Source organism: Fibroporia radiculosa (assembly GCF_000313525.1).
Source record: "Fibroporia radiculosa TFFH 294 genomic supercontigs, scaffold8592, whole genome shotgun sequence".
NCBI classification, from domain to species: domain Eukaryota; kingdom Fungi; phylum Basidiomycota; class Agaricomycetes; order Polyporales; family Fibroporiaceae; genus Fibroporia; species Fibroporia radiculosa.
In genome coordinates, this window is record NW_012133457.1 from 256,208 (window position 1) to 271,982 (window position 15,775).

At 50.3% G+C, this 15,775-nt stretch overlaps 4 protein-coding genes across 4 annotated transcripts; 2 read left to right on the top strand and 2 right to left on the bottom strand.

Moving 5' to 3' along the window:
• Nucleotides 1-909: 909 nt before the first annotated feature.
• Nucleotides 910-2,010, bottom strand: FIBRA_06772 (uncharacterized protein; the record flags this gene model as incomplete). Its single annotated transcript, XM_012328484.1, has 4 exons — nt 910-930; nt 988-1,108; nt 1,169-1,407; nt 1,462-2,010. The coding sequence occupies 4 exons, from the start codon at nt 2,008-2,010 to the stop codon at nt 910-912; spliced, it is 930 nt and encodes a 309-aa protein (XP_012183874.1).
• A 2,174-nt stretch (nt 2,011-4,184) lies between these two features.
• FIBRA_06773 (uncharacterized protein) lies at nt 4,185-5,712 on the top strand (the record flags this gene model as incomplete). Its single annotated transcript, XM_012328485.1, has 6 exons — nt 4,185-4,310; nt 4,359-4,536; nt 4,599-4,758; nt 4,808-4,923; nt 4,982-5,217; nt 5,266-5,712. The coding sequence occupies 6 exons, from the start codon at nt 4,185-4,187 to the stop codon at nt 5,710-5,712; spliced, it is 1,263 nt and encodes a 420-aa protein (XP_012183875.1).
• A 433-nt stretch (nt 5,713-6,145) lies between these two features.
• On the top strand, nt 6,146-7,827 carry FIBRA_06774 (uncharacterized protein; the record flags this gene model as incomplete). Its single annotated transcript, XM_012328486.1, has 5 exons — nt 6,146-6,445; nt 6,509-6,949; nt 7,008-7,141; nt 7,194-7,362; nt 7,420-7,827. The coding sequence occupies 5 exons, from the start codon at nt 6,146-6,148 to the stop codon at nt 7,825-7,827; spliced, it is 1,452 nt and encodes a 483-aa protein (XP_012183876.1).
• A 162-nt stretch (nt 7,828-7,989) lies between these two features.
• Nucleotides 7,990-9,891, bottom strand: FIBRA_06775 (uncharacterized protein; the record flags this gene model as incomplete). The annotated part of the gene is made up of 1 exon (XM_012328487.1): nt 7,990-9,891. The coding sequence occupies one exon, from the start codon at nt 9,889-9,891 to the stop codon at nt 7,990-7,992; it is 1,902 nt and encodes a 633-aa protein (XP_012183877.1).
• Between the last annotated feature and the right edge of the window lie 5,884 nt (nt 9,892-15,775).

Sequence of the window (15,775 nt, forward strand, 5' to 3'; positions counted from 1 at the left end):
CATGGCAATGCTCAAAGCGGAGTCCAGGCTTTGAGTATCAAATCGTGTATTTTGCGAGAGCGTCAGAAGACGCGGGTATGAACCCTACATGCAGCCAAATTCTGTGGCTCTTGCCCGTATGGAGTGCCTTTGGTGTTCTACTCAATACTTATCGCAAAAGATAAGCACATGGCTTGCCCCCTTCCATCCTGGTCTCGCTTCTAGCACGCTGTGAAAAGACTAGTCGCACCAGACTCCTCCGAGTTGCAACCATGGTTCTGCTGCGTTGAGTGGCAAATGGTCCGGTAAGTGGCTTCCCTCAGCCTTCAGTAAACGCAAATCAGACCATGGGGGATCACATTGTTTCCTTCGGGACGTTTTGTATTGGCTTTACATGTCGCTTGACCCATGCCTATCATAGCCCAGGAAAGGATTGCGCGAGAACTATATCGCGCAAATATCCCAGGCCGCCGATGTCCCCCATCCTCGCAGCCTTCAACATCTGTAAGGCGAAGAATGATCAAAGCAATTCGAATATTGATTACTTTTGTATCGACATCGACACCTGGGGAGGCTGTATACATGCTTGCAATTCCATGCTGCAGCCCCCTCTTTCTAAGCGCCTTACTGGGAGAATATTCGCCCCCTCTTCCCATTGGAAAACATACCAAGACCGACGGGAAATGACAACTTGGTGAAATTAGTTGACAAGAGTTTACTAAGGAGACACATAACGCTAATCACACATGTAGGCTCTGTTCAAGTCTGATTCAAAGATGCGCACAAGTCTTGACTAGTACATCTGCTTGTCTTTTGTACATACAAACAATGCGACAACCAACTTGTACTTGTATTGCAGTACACGAGTCAATATGCTACAATTTGTTTGATTCGTACAGCTATTCCATCTCTAACAACCTCTCTGAATCTTTAGTCGTCAAAGAACTTCGCCTATAGACACGTATCAGTGGATGGATCAATATGTGCAGCGAGTGAGGTGACACATACAAATTGCCGATGGTGAACTGTCGAGCCGGCCTCTTCGATTGCTGCCACATCCTCCGCCGTAAGATTAGGTAGCGACTGAACTGCTAAGTATTCGTGAATGCGCTCGGCCTTAGAGGTTGTCCTGCGCAAGACGATGCGCTAGTCAGTGGATAAATTTTGTCAGAATCGAGCTCTAACATACGTGATTGCCGGAATCCCTTTCGTCTTCAGCCAAAGCTGTAGCACCTGGCCCTCAGTGACGGTCTTGCCAACTGTCTTGCTCAACCGTTCCGCAATGGACGTAAGCACTGGGTCTACCGGGCCACCCTTGAAGCGCACAATGGGAGAAAGGCCGCCAAAAGAAGTAGGAAGGATGTTCTTCGCCTTCATGTATTCAATTACTGGCTGGTCGGCTTTGAATACATAGGGATGGTATTCGATCTTGCCAAAGGAAGTCAGCACATCTACGAAAGGTAATTTGACTGCAAGACGCACCTGGTTCACCGCGGGAATAACGGTAGCTTCTGGCAAGATCGCTTCAAAATCTTTGACCCGGAAGTTCGAGACACCAATGCTCCTCGCCAACCCCTCCTTCTGCACATCCTCCACTTGCTTCCATAAGGTGCTTAACGGCTGCTCATGGTTGATGGGGAAGTGGATAAGGAAGAGGTCGACATAGTCGACTTGAAGTTTTTTCAGGGAAACTACGAGTGTATCGTGGACAGTTTGCCCAGCGGGAACTTTCTCGAGCTTAGTGGTGATGTACAACGATGAGCGGGGCTTGCCCGATGCGGCGATCGCTGCGCCGAGAGACTCCTCGTTCCTGTATACTTGAGCTCCGTCGAGATGAATGACACCGTTGTCAATGGCAGTGCGAACTGCGTTCTCCGCATCCTTCCCATACAGCGCAGTCCCGGTCCCGAATCCTAGCCAGGGGATCGTGTTACCATCGTTCAGGGTAAGCGTCGGAGATGACATGGCGGCGCGCGAGGTCTGGTTAAAAGCTTGCTGCGAGTAGCGTCGGAAGAGAGAGAGGACGGCCATGCTGGCTGCAATGGTCGCTATATATGCTTTCCAGGAACGCATTATCATGATTAGAGGCTTTATCTCCAGGCGTGCCGTCTTCGTTCAAGATGAGCAAAATGTCGTGCGCTGACTATATCAACTGACCTATCGCGAACACGACTTACTAACCACTCTCACTGCGAGAAGCCGGTGCCGACCCGCAGGGTTCGCGCTAGCTCCAAGATGTCTTCTCATTTGGAGACTACTTCCGACGGCATACCAGGCATGTTTCAATGATAATGTCATACTTATTTTAATCGTCGTGTCGGGTCATAGATGATAGACGTCGAAAGAAGAGCGCTACTGAGTCAACGAGACTGGCCGCTGGCGTGACAATAAGTACGAGTCCACGGAACCTGCCCTAACGATACGCCATTATATACAAGGTTTGCGTGAAAGCATACTCATCTTTTAACAACTACACAGGCGCCGGTATACCACATGTTGGTTCGTCCAATCCAGACGAATTTCCATCTCTTGGCTGCCTCAGAAGAACTCTACGGTCCACTCTTTGGCCGGCCTTTCCCAGTAACATGGATTGGACGGTCACCTGGTGGTTCCGACAGCCGATCCTTAACAGAGAGCTTGTACATAAACTTCCTCCAGCGATGTCACTACTAAGAATGCAAGCTGTATACTTACTGGGGCTAGTCACCTTCGATGATGAGGATAATCTTACCGACCGTACACTACGTATGCGCACAAGTGGGAAGCTTACGATAATCGCTGTGCATGAGATATCAGAATGAGATGTTCCTAGTTTCCCTACTATGCGGCTAGTGCAGTGAGTGGCCCGGGGGGAGGGGAGCATACCGATCGATATCGAGACCTGAGAAAAGTGTATTATTGCTGTCATAGTAGTGTTGTCACTGGGATGGGGTGAGTCTTAACCACCGCGCGTTGTAGTCTCCTGTGAGTAGAGCAGATACTGTCTGCAACCTTTTGCTCCTGCAGGCTTTGTGTGCCCGTCTACTTGTCCCTTAGTAATTTTCTCTAGCCGTGGATAGAGTTATGGGGTTATCCAGCAAATACAATATTGTCAAGTTTCTTACAGATGTTTCTCGCACTCGTATCTCCATCTTGAATTCAAAAAACGGTCACCGTCTAAGCAAACACTAAATTAAGCAACGATAGACAAGTAAAGTTGAAGGTGGTGGAAGGCCTGCGCAACCGTTAATCTCCCTTGGTTTGCGACCAGTAACTCGTGAACAGTGCTGCACGCGCACAAGTGCAATAAGATATTGCATTCACAAATATACCAAAAGATGAGCACAACAAGTCTGGCCTTGCCAGTGTTAGGCCAAACTAAGACTTGACAGAGGCTGGACCACGCATGAAAACGAAGCGGAAGCCCTGCGCGCTGTAAGTTCTTGGTACTAGACGTTAGACTGGTATTTAGTCGTTTCGGTTTGAAATTCGTCAAGACTGGCCCGCACGAGGCGTTCCATTGTTCGCGGATTCCGCTGCGGCTTTCCCTTCGTCCCGAGCACCCGACCATTATTTCCCATAGCAACCTCTCGCAGTAGGCACAATGGACGCCGGCTAGAAAGTCTCAGTGCCTCAAGTTGCAGCATAACGACCGTTGCGCACACAATGGTCTCTTGGTGGCCAATTTCCGAGGAAACTCGACATGATACCGAAAGTCCATGCGCAATGTTACAGAGTGAACATTGCTGATGGTTCAAGCTTAATGAGTATGTTTTAATTTCTCACTGAGCTGGTGACCTCTGAATTTCAATTCTGGTGTTGTGGGGGCGTGATAAAGCCGATGCGGTCACATGTTAGACGCGTCGCGCCCACAACGCGCGGGGCTTGAATTCTGAATTCTCCCACGCGATGTTCGACTGGTAAACGTTGAGAAAACTCTGCAGGAGCGCAAGCTAGGCTTGCTGAGCGCCATCGTGGCCCAAAGCTCTCGTACGTACGTGACATATTGCAGCGGGCCTGCACGGCGCGCAATCATCGCGGACGGGGTGGGACGAGGGCGGACGGCTTGCCTTCCAGCAGGTCCAACTACTGGTGAGCAGTGCTCTTCGTGTGGCAGGGTGCGCTTTGTCATCGGCCACAGAATCCAGAAACAATGCGTTGATGTTTTCCATATATATAGAGGACCCTGGACGGTTGGCTTTGGCTCAATTCATCCTCTCCACAACATGATCACTCATCTCAATTACTCTGCGTGGATTACCTGCGACGGCAGGGAGATCATCGAGTACGAACCCGTTGTAAACATGCAAGCGCGTAAGATATCGTGCTGGATTCCAAGCGAAGAGGGGAAGGTAAGCACAGCTCTGTCTTAGCATGTTCAAAGCCGACCGCATCAGTAGTCGTTCACGGTGCACTGGCGCGACCATGGTAACAATATAGACACTGCGACCTATCTCAAACTGGATGGCCATTCAGTTCCTGGACGGTTCCTTTACGGCAGAGGCGAAGCGCATCGATCTGCTGTACGCGTTGCTCGCGATCTGGAGAGGCCATTTCTCTTCATCAAAGTCCTGGAAGGTGAGTACCATGTTCGAAGCTGGCATCCACTTGGTGCAACGCTGACTGTGTTTAAGACGTAGATACAAAACCCACTGTTGGTAAGAATGGCACGAACGATGCTGGTACCATCGTTGTCAAAATCAAACGCATCGTACGAAAGGATACGCGTAACTCCAATGCTCTTGTTCAACCGCCCCCTCCGGCTCGGGATAGACCATCAAAAGACGAACCTTGCGTTAGGTGATTTGAAGTGTAGTCATTTACTGGATGATTATCTTATGGTTCATAGTTTTGGCGCAGAGAGACAGGCATTCATGCAAATGGAGTCCACTTGGTCTGTTCAGCCTTACGACCCCCAAAACCCGGGAACGTATGTTACTTTTGTCTTTCGTTATAGGTCCCGTGGTATGTCCGATCAATGTAGATACATCTAAATTGGACATTTCTAATATTGTATGCATAGAGTTTCTCATGGCTCAGGGGATAATGTCGCAAAAGGCCTCGATATATAGACCTCTCCCACTTGTGGCATCAAGTAGCGTATCTGTTCCGGCCCCGCTACCTGCCTCGGTTACAGGTCCAGAGTTGACACCCCCGGTCACACCAGCTTTGTCTACCAAGTCGGAGTCATCCCTTTACTCCATTGGCTCAAGTCCTGAACCGACGCACCCCAAGTCGTCGTTTCAGTCCACTGGTCGAGTGAGTATAACCATGCAATACATAGTCATCTCTCTCATCATGTGTCAGAGCGTTTCATCGGGAAATCATCCTGCAAAGCCTTCCATTAATCCACTCATGAAACCCCCTGTGAACCATGCAACAAGACCTACTATGGTGAACTTAGCCGCAAACCCTTCTGTGAACTCACCCACACACCCTCCGTTGAACCCGTCTACGAACCTATCTTTGAAACCAACCATGAACAGTCTCGGATATCCTTCTGTGAGCCCTCTGGCACGGTCCTTCACAAGCTCGGCCACGACGACCGTCCGAAAACTTGGTCTATCTGAGATAAAACCCCGAGCCACTTCTGACCCGCTAATACTCCAGGAGCGTCATCTCGTCCGAGACATTTCTGAGTCCCCTGAGGTCATCGTCAAGACTCAAACGCCCAGTCCTCCTGGATTTACTGTCCCTCTTGTGTCTCCGCCCACGGAAAGTCCCAGCGACGACCCTCGTGTTCGTCGCTCCTGAAGGGCCCCCGGCTCCTCGTCATGAAGATCGCTGTCGTTTGTGCAAATCTTCCTCGTCGCTATATTGTCTAGCTATCGCTTGCTATCGTCTCGTTTGTCCGTCAATTCTCAATGTCGTATTGCTGTCAGTTACTCGTCCAGTCATCTCGTCGTTTAGCTTTTATGTTGTGTTAGTGTCATTGCTATACCGTTATTGTGGCTGTACGAGGATGGTGTTATTCACGTACACTGCTGTTATATTAGCGCGTACTGGATGCCGAATGTTGTATGCTGCTAGAGTGCAGTATCTGATTTCGCCCGCCGCAGATCGTGCGCCACCGTGACGGTAAGTGAGCTGTTGCGGGCGCCTCGCAAGCCATAAAGTGGTCCACACTTCGGAGGCTAGGCTACTCACTCTGACTTGAGGTATACTCAGTCTCCATTTTATAAATTCTATGTCTACATCTCAGCTCACAAGTCTACCCACCTATTCTTCTACATCAACGTCACGTCTCAAATATCTGTATTCCGACTTTTCTCTACAAAAGCACTCAAACCCATTGTCTTACTCTTCAAATATTGAGTGGTGGCGGAGAACACTGGAGGATGTTATTCGCAAGGGATCACTTTCGCATCGGATGGGACAATCTCCCGCGAGGTCAGAAAGGCTCATTCTGCATGCTAGTGGGGCTGCGCTTTCGGAGGATTTCAGATTGGAGGGCGTAGGCAAGCCATTGAGCCTGCCAACAATAATAGTAAGTAACGCCTGGATTGATTTGCTACTGTTACAATGTTGATCAGAACATTCACTAGTGTAGACGGAGCTCTGCGAGCATAAAGCCTTTTTCCCACTTTCTGAATTTCTCAGCGCGTCGACTTCCGTATATGACCCGGGATGGTTACCCTTCCGAATAGCTTCGTATGTTGTCGGAAAGCCATTATGGTGGGCGTTACAGCAGCTCAACATTGTAAGCAACGAAGAAGATGCACTAGGTCACGCTGGCTACGGTGATCAGTGGAAGAAAGTAAAGGGCGACTATGTTGTGTTAAGCTTGGTAGAGCAGGCCGCCGATGCCATTATACAGAGACAACGAGATAAGACGACCGGTTCTCTAGCTGATCCGCTATACAGCTTGGATAGCTTCCGGAGGGAGTTCGCCAATCAGGCGTTTGACGACGTCATGCTTTCAGACTTGGATGTAGAAGTGCTCATAAAGTTCTTAGAACGTGACAGGAAGGTTCTAGTCATTCAGAAAGAGGTGCGTTTTCTCTTGTGATGGGCGCATACGTTCATAATTAATACGACGTGATCTCTAGGTAATGAAGTTCGTAGAGACTGGTGGCGCGCAATCACGAGATATCACTCCAGTGGATGAGGGATTGCTGGAGATAAAGACCGCCCTCACCAAATTGCAAGCACAGATTGATGGTCTCCAAAAACAGATAGATCGGTTACGTTTGACCATCATTTGTGACACGCTTTTGCTCATGATATGCATATAGTCGTTCTCAGCAGGTCTCTGTAGCTCTCCGTCAAAAGCGAAAAGAGGTGGCACTCAGTCATTTACGGACCAAAAAGCAGCTAGAAGATCTGCTCAGTAAACGCGTTAATTCTCTGGATACGCTGCAATTCACCCTTCACCGCGTAGAGGCATCAGCAGGGGACGTCGAAGTAAGGGAGTTCGAGTTGAATTCGACTCAAAGCATTCACATTTGTTTGAATCAACAGATCATAAAATCTTACGAATCTTCTACCGCCACCCTCCGTGCAATCCTCGCCCATCCTTCGCTACAGCGAGAAAGAATCGACGATACCATGGATGCACTGGCATCCGCCAATGCCGATGCGAAGGAAATTGACGATGTCATTCGCATGGGTGTCGTCATGACACAAGCTGAGGCTGGTATTGATGATTCCGATCTGGAGGAAGAGTTGAAACGGTTGGTGGCCGCCGCAGAACAAGAGAATGCGGAGAAGGTCAAGGTGGAAAGGCAGCGGCTCGAAGATGAGGGACACAAAGCCATACAAGAGCGACTAGTCTCAAAGGCGCTGCGTGCACCGTCGGATACTATGAACAAAGGTGAAGTGCTCACCGACGACGAAATAGAACCGATTAGCGAGCCATTGGCTCAATGACCTGGATCATTCGCATTTGTATATATATAATTGCACCTGTCGGAAATCGGCAACATAGTTTAAACAATATGCATTATACATGTCTTGTGCTCGAAATACAATCGTGTGGCGAAGTATTGATACAAATCTAACAATGTCCCAGCGTAAGTCTGTCGCCGATTCTCAGTATCCGCCTTCTCCTGGGGCCCGACTCTTCCGATCAGCTTCGTATAGTCCATAAATACTATATGTTGGACTTCGGTAATCCGTAAACTCCTCAGGGTGAGAGTGCGCCAGCGCCATCTGAGCCAGAGAGGGCATCGGGGGAGGCGAAGGTACCCGAGGAGGTCTGTCGTCCATCTTCCTCGTATTCTTGTTTCGTACAACGCCACACCCATCGCCAGCAGCCGCGAGCGTGCGAGTGGACGCTAGAGATCCCATGCTAGAGAATTCCGCGAGCATTAAGTTACCTAGGCGTGCACTGGCTTCCATTCCAGGACTCAGAGCTTGGCTATGCGGGCGCGGCTTCGTGGAATTCCGCGTAGTGCGTCGATCACCACCTAACGTGATGGAATCATCAGGATAAATGGTTGGCTGAGGAGATGTAGGGGGAGGGCTGTCTAGTCCTAGCGCACACGTGAGAGCCTTCGTATCGCGCTCCCTCAGCGCATCAGTCTTCAGCGCAGGAGACACCGGCGGCAAGATGTATTGTACATCGTCAAATGGATTCGAGACAGCAGTGCCAAAAGCAGCAACAGTTGAGGAGGCACGGAGAAGAGCACCAGGCGCGTATGGGGTTTTGACACGAGCACGTCCTGGAATTGATCCTGACTTCCGAAGGGTAGTGGCTGTTGCCGCTATCACAGGTGTTGCGATTTGAAGCCCGCCATAGATGCTTTGGTCGTCCTGATATACCGTCTCAGTCTTTTCTTTGCTGTATTGAACACTTCTCCTATTCCTTGAGAGTCGACGAGCAGAAACCTTGGATGCACTCCGTTGGAGTACAGAGAGACCATCAGCTGTAAGCGGAGAGGCGCTTCCAACGGCAATACCGATGCCGCCGCCGACAAAAGTTGATTGCGGAGAGCTTGGATAAATCGACATAGACATAACGGACTGTCGCTTTGTTGAACGTGGAGCTAGTCTGGGCGTAGTCTGAGAGGGAGACAGAGGCATAGTTCCTGGGGTGGTCACCAGAGCCGACGCAGTGGGTTTACGTTTATCGCTGGATACGACGTCTGGTACCTGTCGTGAATAATTGTTTTCTGATGTGAGGGCAGACGGCAGATTTTGTTGCGGGCGGATAGCTTCTGCTTTAGTCAATGAGGGATGAGAATATTGCGTCCAGGTCCATAGGCCGTTGCTGCCAGGGCGCCCCGAAATCCGTTCTTTCCCGCCAAAGAGGGACTCTTCGTCATCATTAGAAGATCGGTCAGTGAAAACGTCCTGAAGGATCGGTAAGGAGGGAGTAGGACAAAAGCGTCTGCGGGGTCTGCGGCACGTCCTAATAATTATACAAATGCCAAGCAACAGAAACGCAGCGCCAACTGTGACCAGGGCTATGATCACGGTAGAAATATGTTTGGGAGATTGAGACTGTCCTTGAGATTGAGGAGTGACCGAGGAGGAGAATGAAGTTTCCTGAGCCAACGAAATAGTAGATGTCACAGATGCAGCTGCCGTGATAGTCGCTCCTGTAAATGAGGGGAAAGGGGGTAGCGGAGAGAACCCGGAGCTTTGTGTGGGGACGCTCAGAGCTCCAGTAGCAGGCATCATAGGCAAAAAGCCAGTGTGTATAGTAAAGACACTTGACAGTGAGGTTGTAGGGGGTAAGCCTGTGATTTCAGGAACAGGATCAGGCACAGCGTTTACATCGACATCCGAGGTGACCTTCGGCGTAGGTTTGTGGGTCGCTCCAAGCTCTTTTGTCTTGGTATTAGTACCTTTGACAATCCTGGAGCTTAGACCGCCCTCAGCATTCTGGAGCTGCTCTTGCAAGTCAATTGACTGAACCTGTTGTTTCGATTTCTTTTTGCGTACCCTGTCAGATTGGCTGCTGCCGCGGCGGGAGATTTTGTATATCATCTGAAAAAGGAGAGTAGTTGGAAAAGAGTGGCTACGCAACGAGACAACAGTGAACCAAAGAATACGCGCAGTCTAGTCCAGCAACCAGCACCAAGAACTGAGACCGTCGGCGATGGCGCTTGCAAGAAAACAGATTGTTGGAGACCTGAAGTTGGAACGCGCCTTCCGCCGGGATGCGAGGGTCTCGTGACCAATGGCCGTCGCGGCAGTGGCGTCCACAGCGGTCCCTGGAATTTCGCTCCCTGGATCGCGTCGCACTCGCGCCTGGAATCTGAGTGCATGCAAATTGTGCAAGCCCTCGGCTGCGTGAAAGGGAAGACACGACACTATTTTGTGTCGGTATTCTTGAAGATTTCGCGCTGCAATTCTCGTCTCATTCCGCCTCTCTCTAATCGCGGCGCGAGCTTTGAGTATCGAAACAGCTACTTCTGGCTGAGCCATACTTGTTCGCCGTCATACAGTTCATATCTACTCTTTTCTGTGAAGTGTGGGACTAGGACAACGGCAATACACTGAGGTCAAGGCCCATGGACGTGTCTCCATCAAGGTAAGCATTGCATGTTTCTGTCCAAAATTAGAGGTAGTAGTCCGAACACGCTTCGTTCGTGCGCGCAGAACCACAGACTCTCAGAGCAGCCAGCTACTCCGGGCCGTCTTGCCTCAGGGAATCACAGTTGTGCCAGGACAACGTCACCGCGACGGCATTGACTCACCTCGAAGCAATATAAGATCTCATGAAGGTTCTCCAGACAAAGGAAATCGAACAGGCCACTCACAATTTCATTTCCATGGCCTCATTTCTACCCAGACGGAGTCACAGGTAGAAAACAGGCTGCGTGGCGAGGGATCGCGGAAAGAAAGCACTCTCAAAGGTGGTCGACCTCGCTCTCCCAGGTCACCCTCTCCACGTGCCGGTGGAAACGTGTCGAAGAAGTGTGAGGATGCTGTCATGCCCGAGGTCAGTCGTGTTGCCATATGGACCGATGTCAAAAGACTGAGTTTCCTTTGTACCACTTGGTCATTTCCCATTCATAAAGGAGGTTAGGTCACGGGCTTCTCGCAGACAAGACGATCGACTTGCCCCATCAAAGACAAGCTCAGCTTCACCTTTCTCTACCACTCACCGTACGCCACACACGCGGAATAGTGACCATTTAGCAGCGGTTCCTGTCTCCACGAAGTCGCGCCCGCAGCGGAGGTTGCCTTTGGCGAGACAGGATTCGTTTGTTGCCCCTCTTACCTGTCAGGATCCCGAGAGAATGTTTCTCGAAAACACGAAAACATTCAACGTTCCGTTATCCGAGCTTGGCAGTTTGAGCCTTGGTGCTGACGGGGGGTCTATGGCACACTCTCCTCGAAATGACGACATATATCGTGCACTCGTCCCTCCACAGCTTCCTTCGCGTGCAGCTGAAATGTGTATCGCTGCGACGCCAACATCTTCCCATTCAGAGGAATCACAGAATGACTACGCTCAACAGATGTCACCTACACAAGACGCAGGTTCGTATCAATACGGCGGGGATACCCAGCTCACCGAATCGTACGGCCAAGCGCAACCCCGAGACTATGGATATGAGAGCGGGCGAGATTTGGGGCAGGAATATCCAGCAGGCGGTGATGCATCCATGCGATTGTCTTCTCCTGCAGATGACGCATCGACCGAGCCGTCGTCGTCTTATGAGCGTATACTTAAGGCGGATCCGTTTGGAACTCTACCCGAGACGCTGATCGCAACCCAACCAGCGTCGCAAACGAGCGAAGGTGAACATACCCAGCCGGCAAGCTATGTTGAAGGGAACAATCCAGCTTCTGTCGCCGGCGACGATGACAATTTTACGTATATTGACCGACAGTATCCCACAATATCCTCTCCACCTCCCCTTGCTGATACTATTCCTCATGCTGATACCATAAAATCTGTACCTAAAGGTCTGCTAGGTTTGGTGCCTGCTCACAAACGGTGGAAGTACACGGATGCAGGCTGGTCTAAACCCACTGAACGTTCGGCGGAAGACACGCAGCCTTCAGACGCGCGAGCAGTCCATGGCAGCGTTGATACAAAAGTTCCAGAGACAGTTACACAGCTGTCACCTAGAAGCCGGCTTCCTTCCAGAGTAGCTTCAAATCATGAAGAGTCTGGCATCATTCCTGACTCTGAGCCGATAGAACCTGACAATCCATCTCCTCCTGTTGGTAGGTCATATGCCCCAGTTGAGTCGACTACACCGACAACGCGCGCGCTACGAAGACCTACCCCAAAGGATCACAAATCTAGTTTGGACGAAGTGGTCCCAGAATCAGTGCTCACGGATGATAAGGAGGAAGTGGATGAAGAAGACGTTCCGCTTGCTGCCATGGCTGGTCGCCGGCAGGCCGTGAAACGGACTAGCCGCACATCCCATCCTGCTAGATCCATAACACCGTCCGTCGCTGCACGAACCTCACAAGATGTCCCCGCTGTGGAAGAAGAAACTGTCATGAGTAGGAAGCGTGCTGCAAGTTCCAGAGTTGGTATGAGCCGATGGGATCGATCTCCTGAGATCGCGGTGGTACCGTCTTCCCGCCCTCAACAGGACACCGAAGATATTCCAAGCGTCGACCAGCGTCATGTAAGCTCTCTTCGAAAACGGAAGGGAGATGGTCCTCCTCGAGCCAAAACGAAGTCTCCGACGAAAACATCCACTATTCTCAGGAAGTCGAGCCGCGTACCTTCAGATAGGTCTTCGGACGATGAAACCGCAGTGAGCAAGGATCCGGACTTGGTGGTTCCTGACGTTGATGCAGAAGTTGAGACGGAACTTGCCGACGATGACTACATGGATGTCGATCAAGATGCACTACCCGAATCTACGTCTGCCCGCAAGCGGAAGAGGGCCGCAACAAAAAGTCTCAAGGCAGAGTCAAAACTCCCAGCTCAGTCCGCAAAGGCATCCAGAGTCACTCCGCGGCCCCAGAAGAGGGCTAAAACGACGCCCTCCGTTGTCGAATCGACTGCCACACGAGTGTATGCGCTCTGGAAACAGGACGGACATTATTATCCAGGGACTGTTTATTCTCTCGCGTCTCACACGCCAATTCGTTACGACGTTCATTTCGACGATGGCATCCATGATATCATCGACATTACCAAGATGCGTCTCTGTCAATTTAAGATTGGAGATAATGTTTTGTTGCTCCCCAATAACTGCAAAGCCAAGGTCACGGACAGTACACGTTTGGAGACCGATCAATCTATCATGGTTCGTGCTGACAATGGGGATGAGTCAAACGAATTCAAGATTGAGGTGAAATACGTACGGATCGCTGCGCGGTCTCTCATAAGCTCCTGGACAGATCGTGTCCTTACTCCTGATATGGTTCTCCCCATCGTGAGACCGAAAGGACTCAAGGGTAGTTCATCGCCATCGAAGACTACCGTAACAAGCGTTGGATCCGTCAAGAACGTTCGACGCTGGCTCGCGAAGACAGGTCTGATCGTCACGTTAAGTCCGGGAAACCACAACTGGTTCAAAGACAAAGACCGCCTGATGGCAAATATCAAGAATCTCGGAGGCATTGTCGTCGATGATTGGCTAGATGTTTTCACTATGGATGGAACTCATAGCTCCAACAACAAGCGATGGGTCATTCACAAGGACAATGTCAAGTGGGCACGTCGAGATGATATAGATCGCGTATTTTTGTTGTCCGATGATGCGAACCAGAAGCCGAAGTTCCTGATAGCATTAGCACTCGGGATCCCTTGTCTATCTATCGATTGGCTCGAGCGGGCTCGTGATCAGGTGCGTTCTAGATTAGCATACGGGTATCGTTGAATCTCATATTTTCCAGCAAACTGATGACTGGCAGCGACATTTACTGCCTGCTGGTTTTTGCGATCCATTGAACGCCAGGGTATCTCAGATGATCGACTTGGATTGGGGAAACAGCCTGGAGCACCTTACTGGTATCATGTCAAACCCAGTTGCGACCAAAATTTTCGATGACATGTCCATATTATGCGTTGCGCCGGACTTTGTGCCACAACCCATGAAAGGAGCTAAACGAGTGAGCGCGCTTTCACTCTCTGTTAGGCTCATGTTAGGCTCATATGGTAATAGAATACGGAGTCGGAAAAGGCCAAAGAATCTAGTCGTATGGTGCCCCGCATCATTCTGGCTATGGGTGCCTCTCTCGTCGAAGCTGTCTCTGACATCAAGTACGCCTCGTCCGACCTCACGGACTTTGATTACGTGGTGATGAAGGAATATGGAGATGTGTGTCGTGTTCCCGATGGTGGCAGCAAGTATGTCCACTTTGGATGGGTCAAGGAATGCCTTATTGCCGGCAGGTTATTGCAGCGTCCTGAATATAAGAATGATAAGTAAGCTGGAACTTCTGGAACGCAATCTTTGCTTTTGCATATTAGTACATATCCCTGACGGTGTTTTTGACTGTTGATAGCGTATCATCTTGGTCTCGATCTAATCACGCATGTATCCCCGCATTTTCTCTCCTCGATTATCATCTTTCGATTCATCGTTACTAGCCGTGTATTATACCAGTGTAATGTTCACTAGCTTCTATCAAACACTCGTGCTCGATTCGGTTCAGTGAAGCTTAAGTTCGCCCAGCATCTGCCACTGGGCGTCTGCAGCGCATAGGCGATCAATTACCATTCTGAATTAACATGGGCGCTTATAGTAGCCGCCTGAGCGTTCAACGTTCAACTCCGAGTCCAGCGGCTGACCCTCCAGACTTCCCCAAGTTGCCGCCTTCAGGAGGATTCGCTCATTCCATTGTAACATGACAGGAGATAACGAATATGAAGTCGGTTAGTTGTCCTCGCTGCTCTTTGAGCATCAGTTTCACAATTCACGAACATGTATCAGAGGCAATCCAAAGGGCCAGAGTCGTCAAGCGGAGGGGCAAGAAACAGTGGGTAAGTTCATCCCATTTCGGTTCTTCGCCGTGTCTTATATACCGTTGCTCTATTCAAGTCCTACCTTGTGAAGGTAATACTCTGAATTCACATCCCTCGTTGCGTGGGTTTTGATCCCTTTGGCAGTGGAAGAACTATGGCATCGACGACAACACGTGTGTCTTTACAATGATTACTGCTTTCTGACGTCTCAGTTTTATATCTATCTAGATGGGAGCCCCCTAGCTCTTTCGATGAGGGCTCCCAACACTTCATTGATCGTTTCTGGGAACGTATAAATATGGGCGGGAGAGAATGGAGGGATTTGGCTCAGTTCAGCGTGAATGATGAATTCTTTCCAACAGGTCCTCCACGTACGTGGTCTGATTTACGAGTAATTCCATCGCTTATCTTGTTTTCTTAGGAGGTAGGTCGAAGACGAACAAGCAAAAGGCCAAATCAAAGAGCCCGTCTCCAACTCCTGTGATCTCTTCGGATTCAGACTCAGAGTCCGAGGTCAGATCGCTAATTCATGATGAACCTGCCCGGCGACGAGGACGGCCTGTCACTGATGCTATTGGACCGCCGACAAGCGCCAAACGCAAACGCCTTAGAGAGTCACAGTCGCGTCCGACCGAAGAATCTGAACGGCCCCAGAAACGAAAGGCAACCCTAAGACGTTCTATGCCTGATAGAACCCCTGCCAAAATAACTAAAGTCGAGAAACCACTATCGGCTTCAGCGACTCGGCCAAAATCCCGGCGCAAAAAACCTAGCCTTCATCACCAAGACTCATCACCGGACGAACTGCTGCTCAGGACTGAGCAGACAATGTCGGATGAGGGGCCGGAACCGACTGTCGAAGTTGCCGGTGTTTCGGTCGACCAGCCCACCTCTCCGAATGGATCGCTATTCGGGGAAGAGGACGTTCAAGTAGAAGACCCTTCCATGACTTTCGGTGTGCCCACGCTTTTGGGTGTG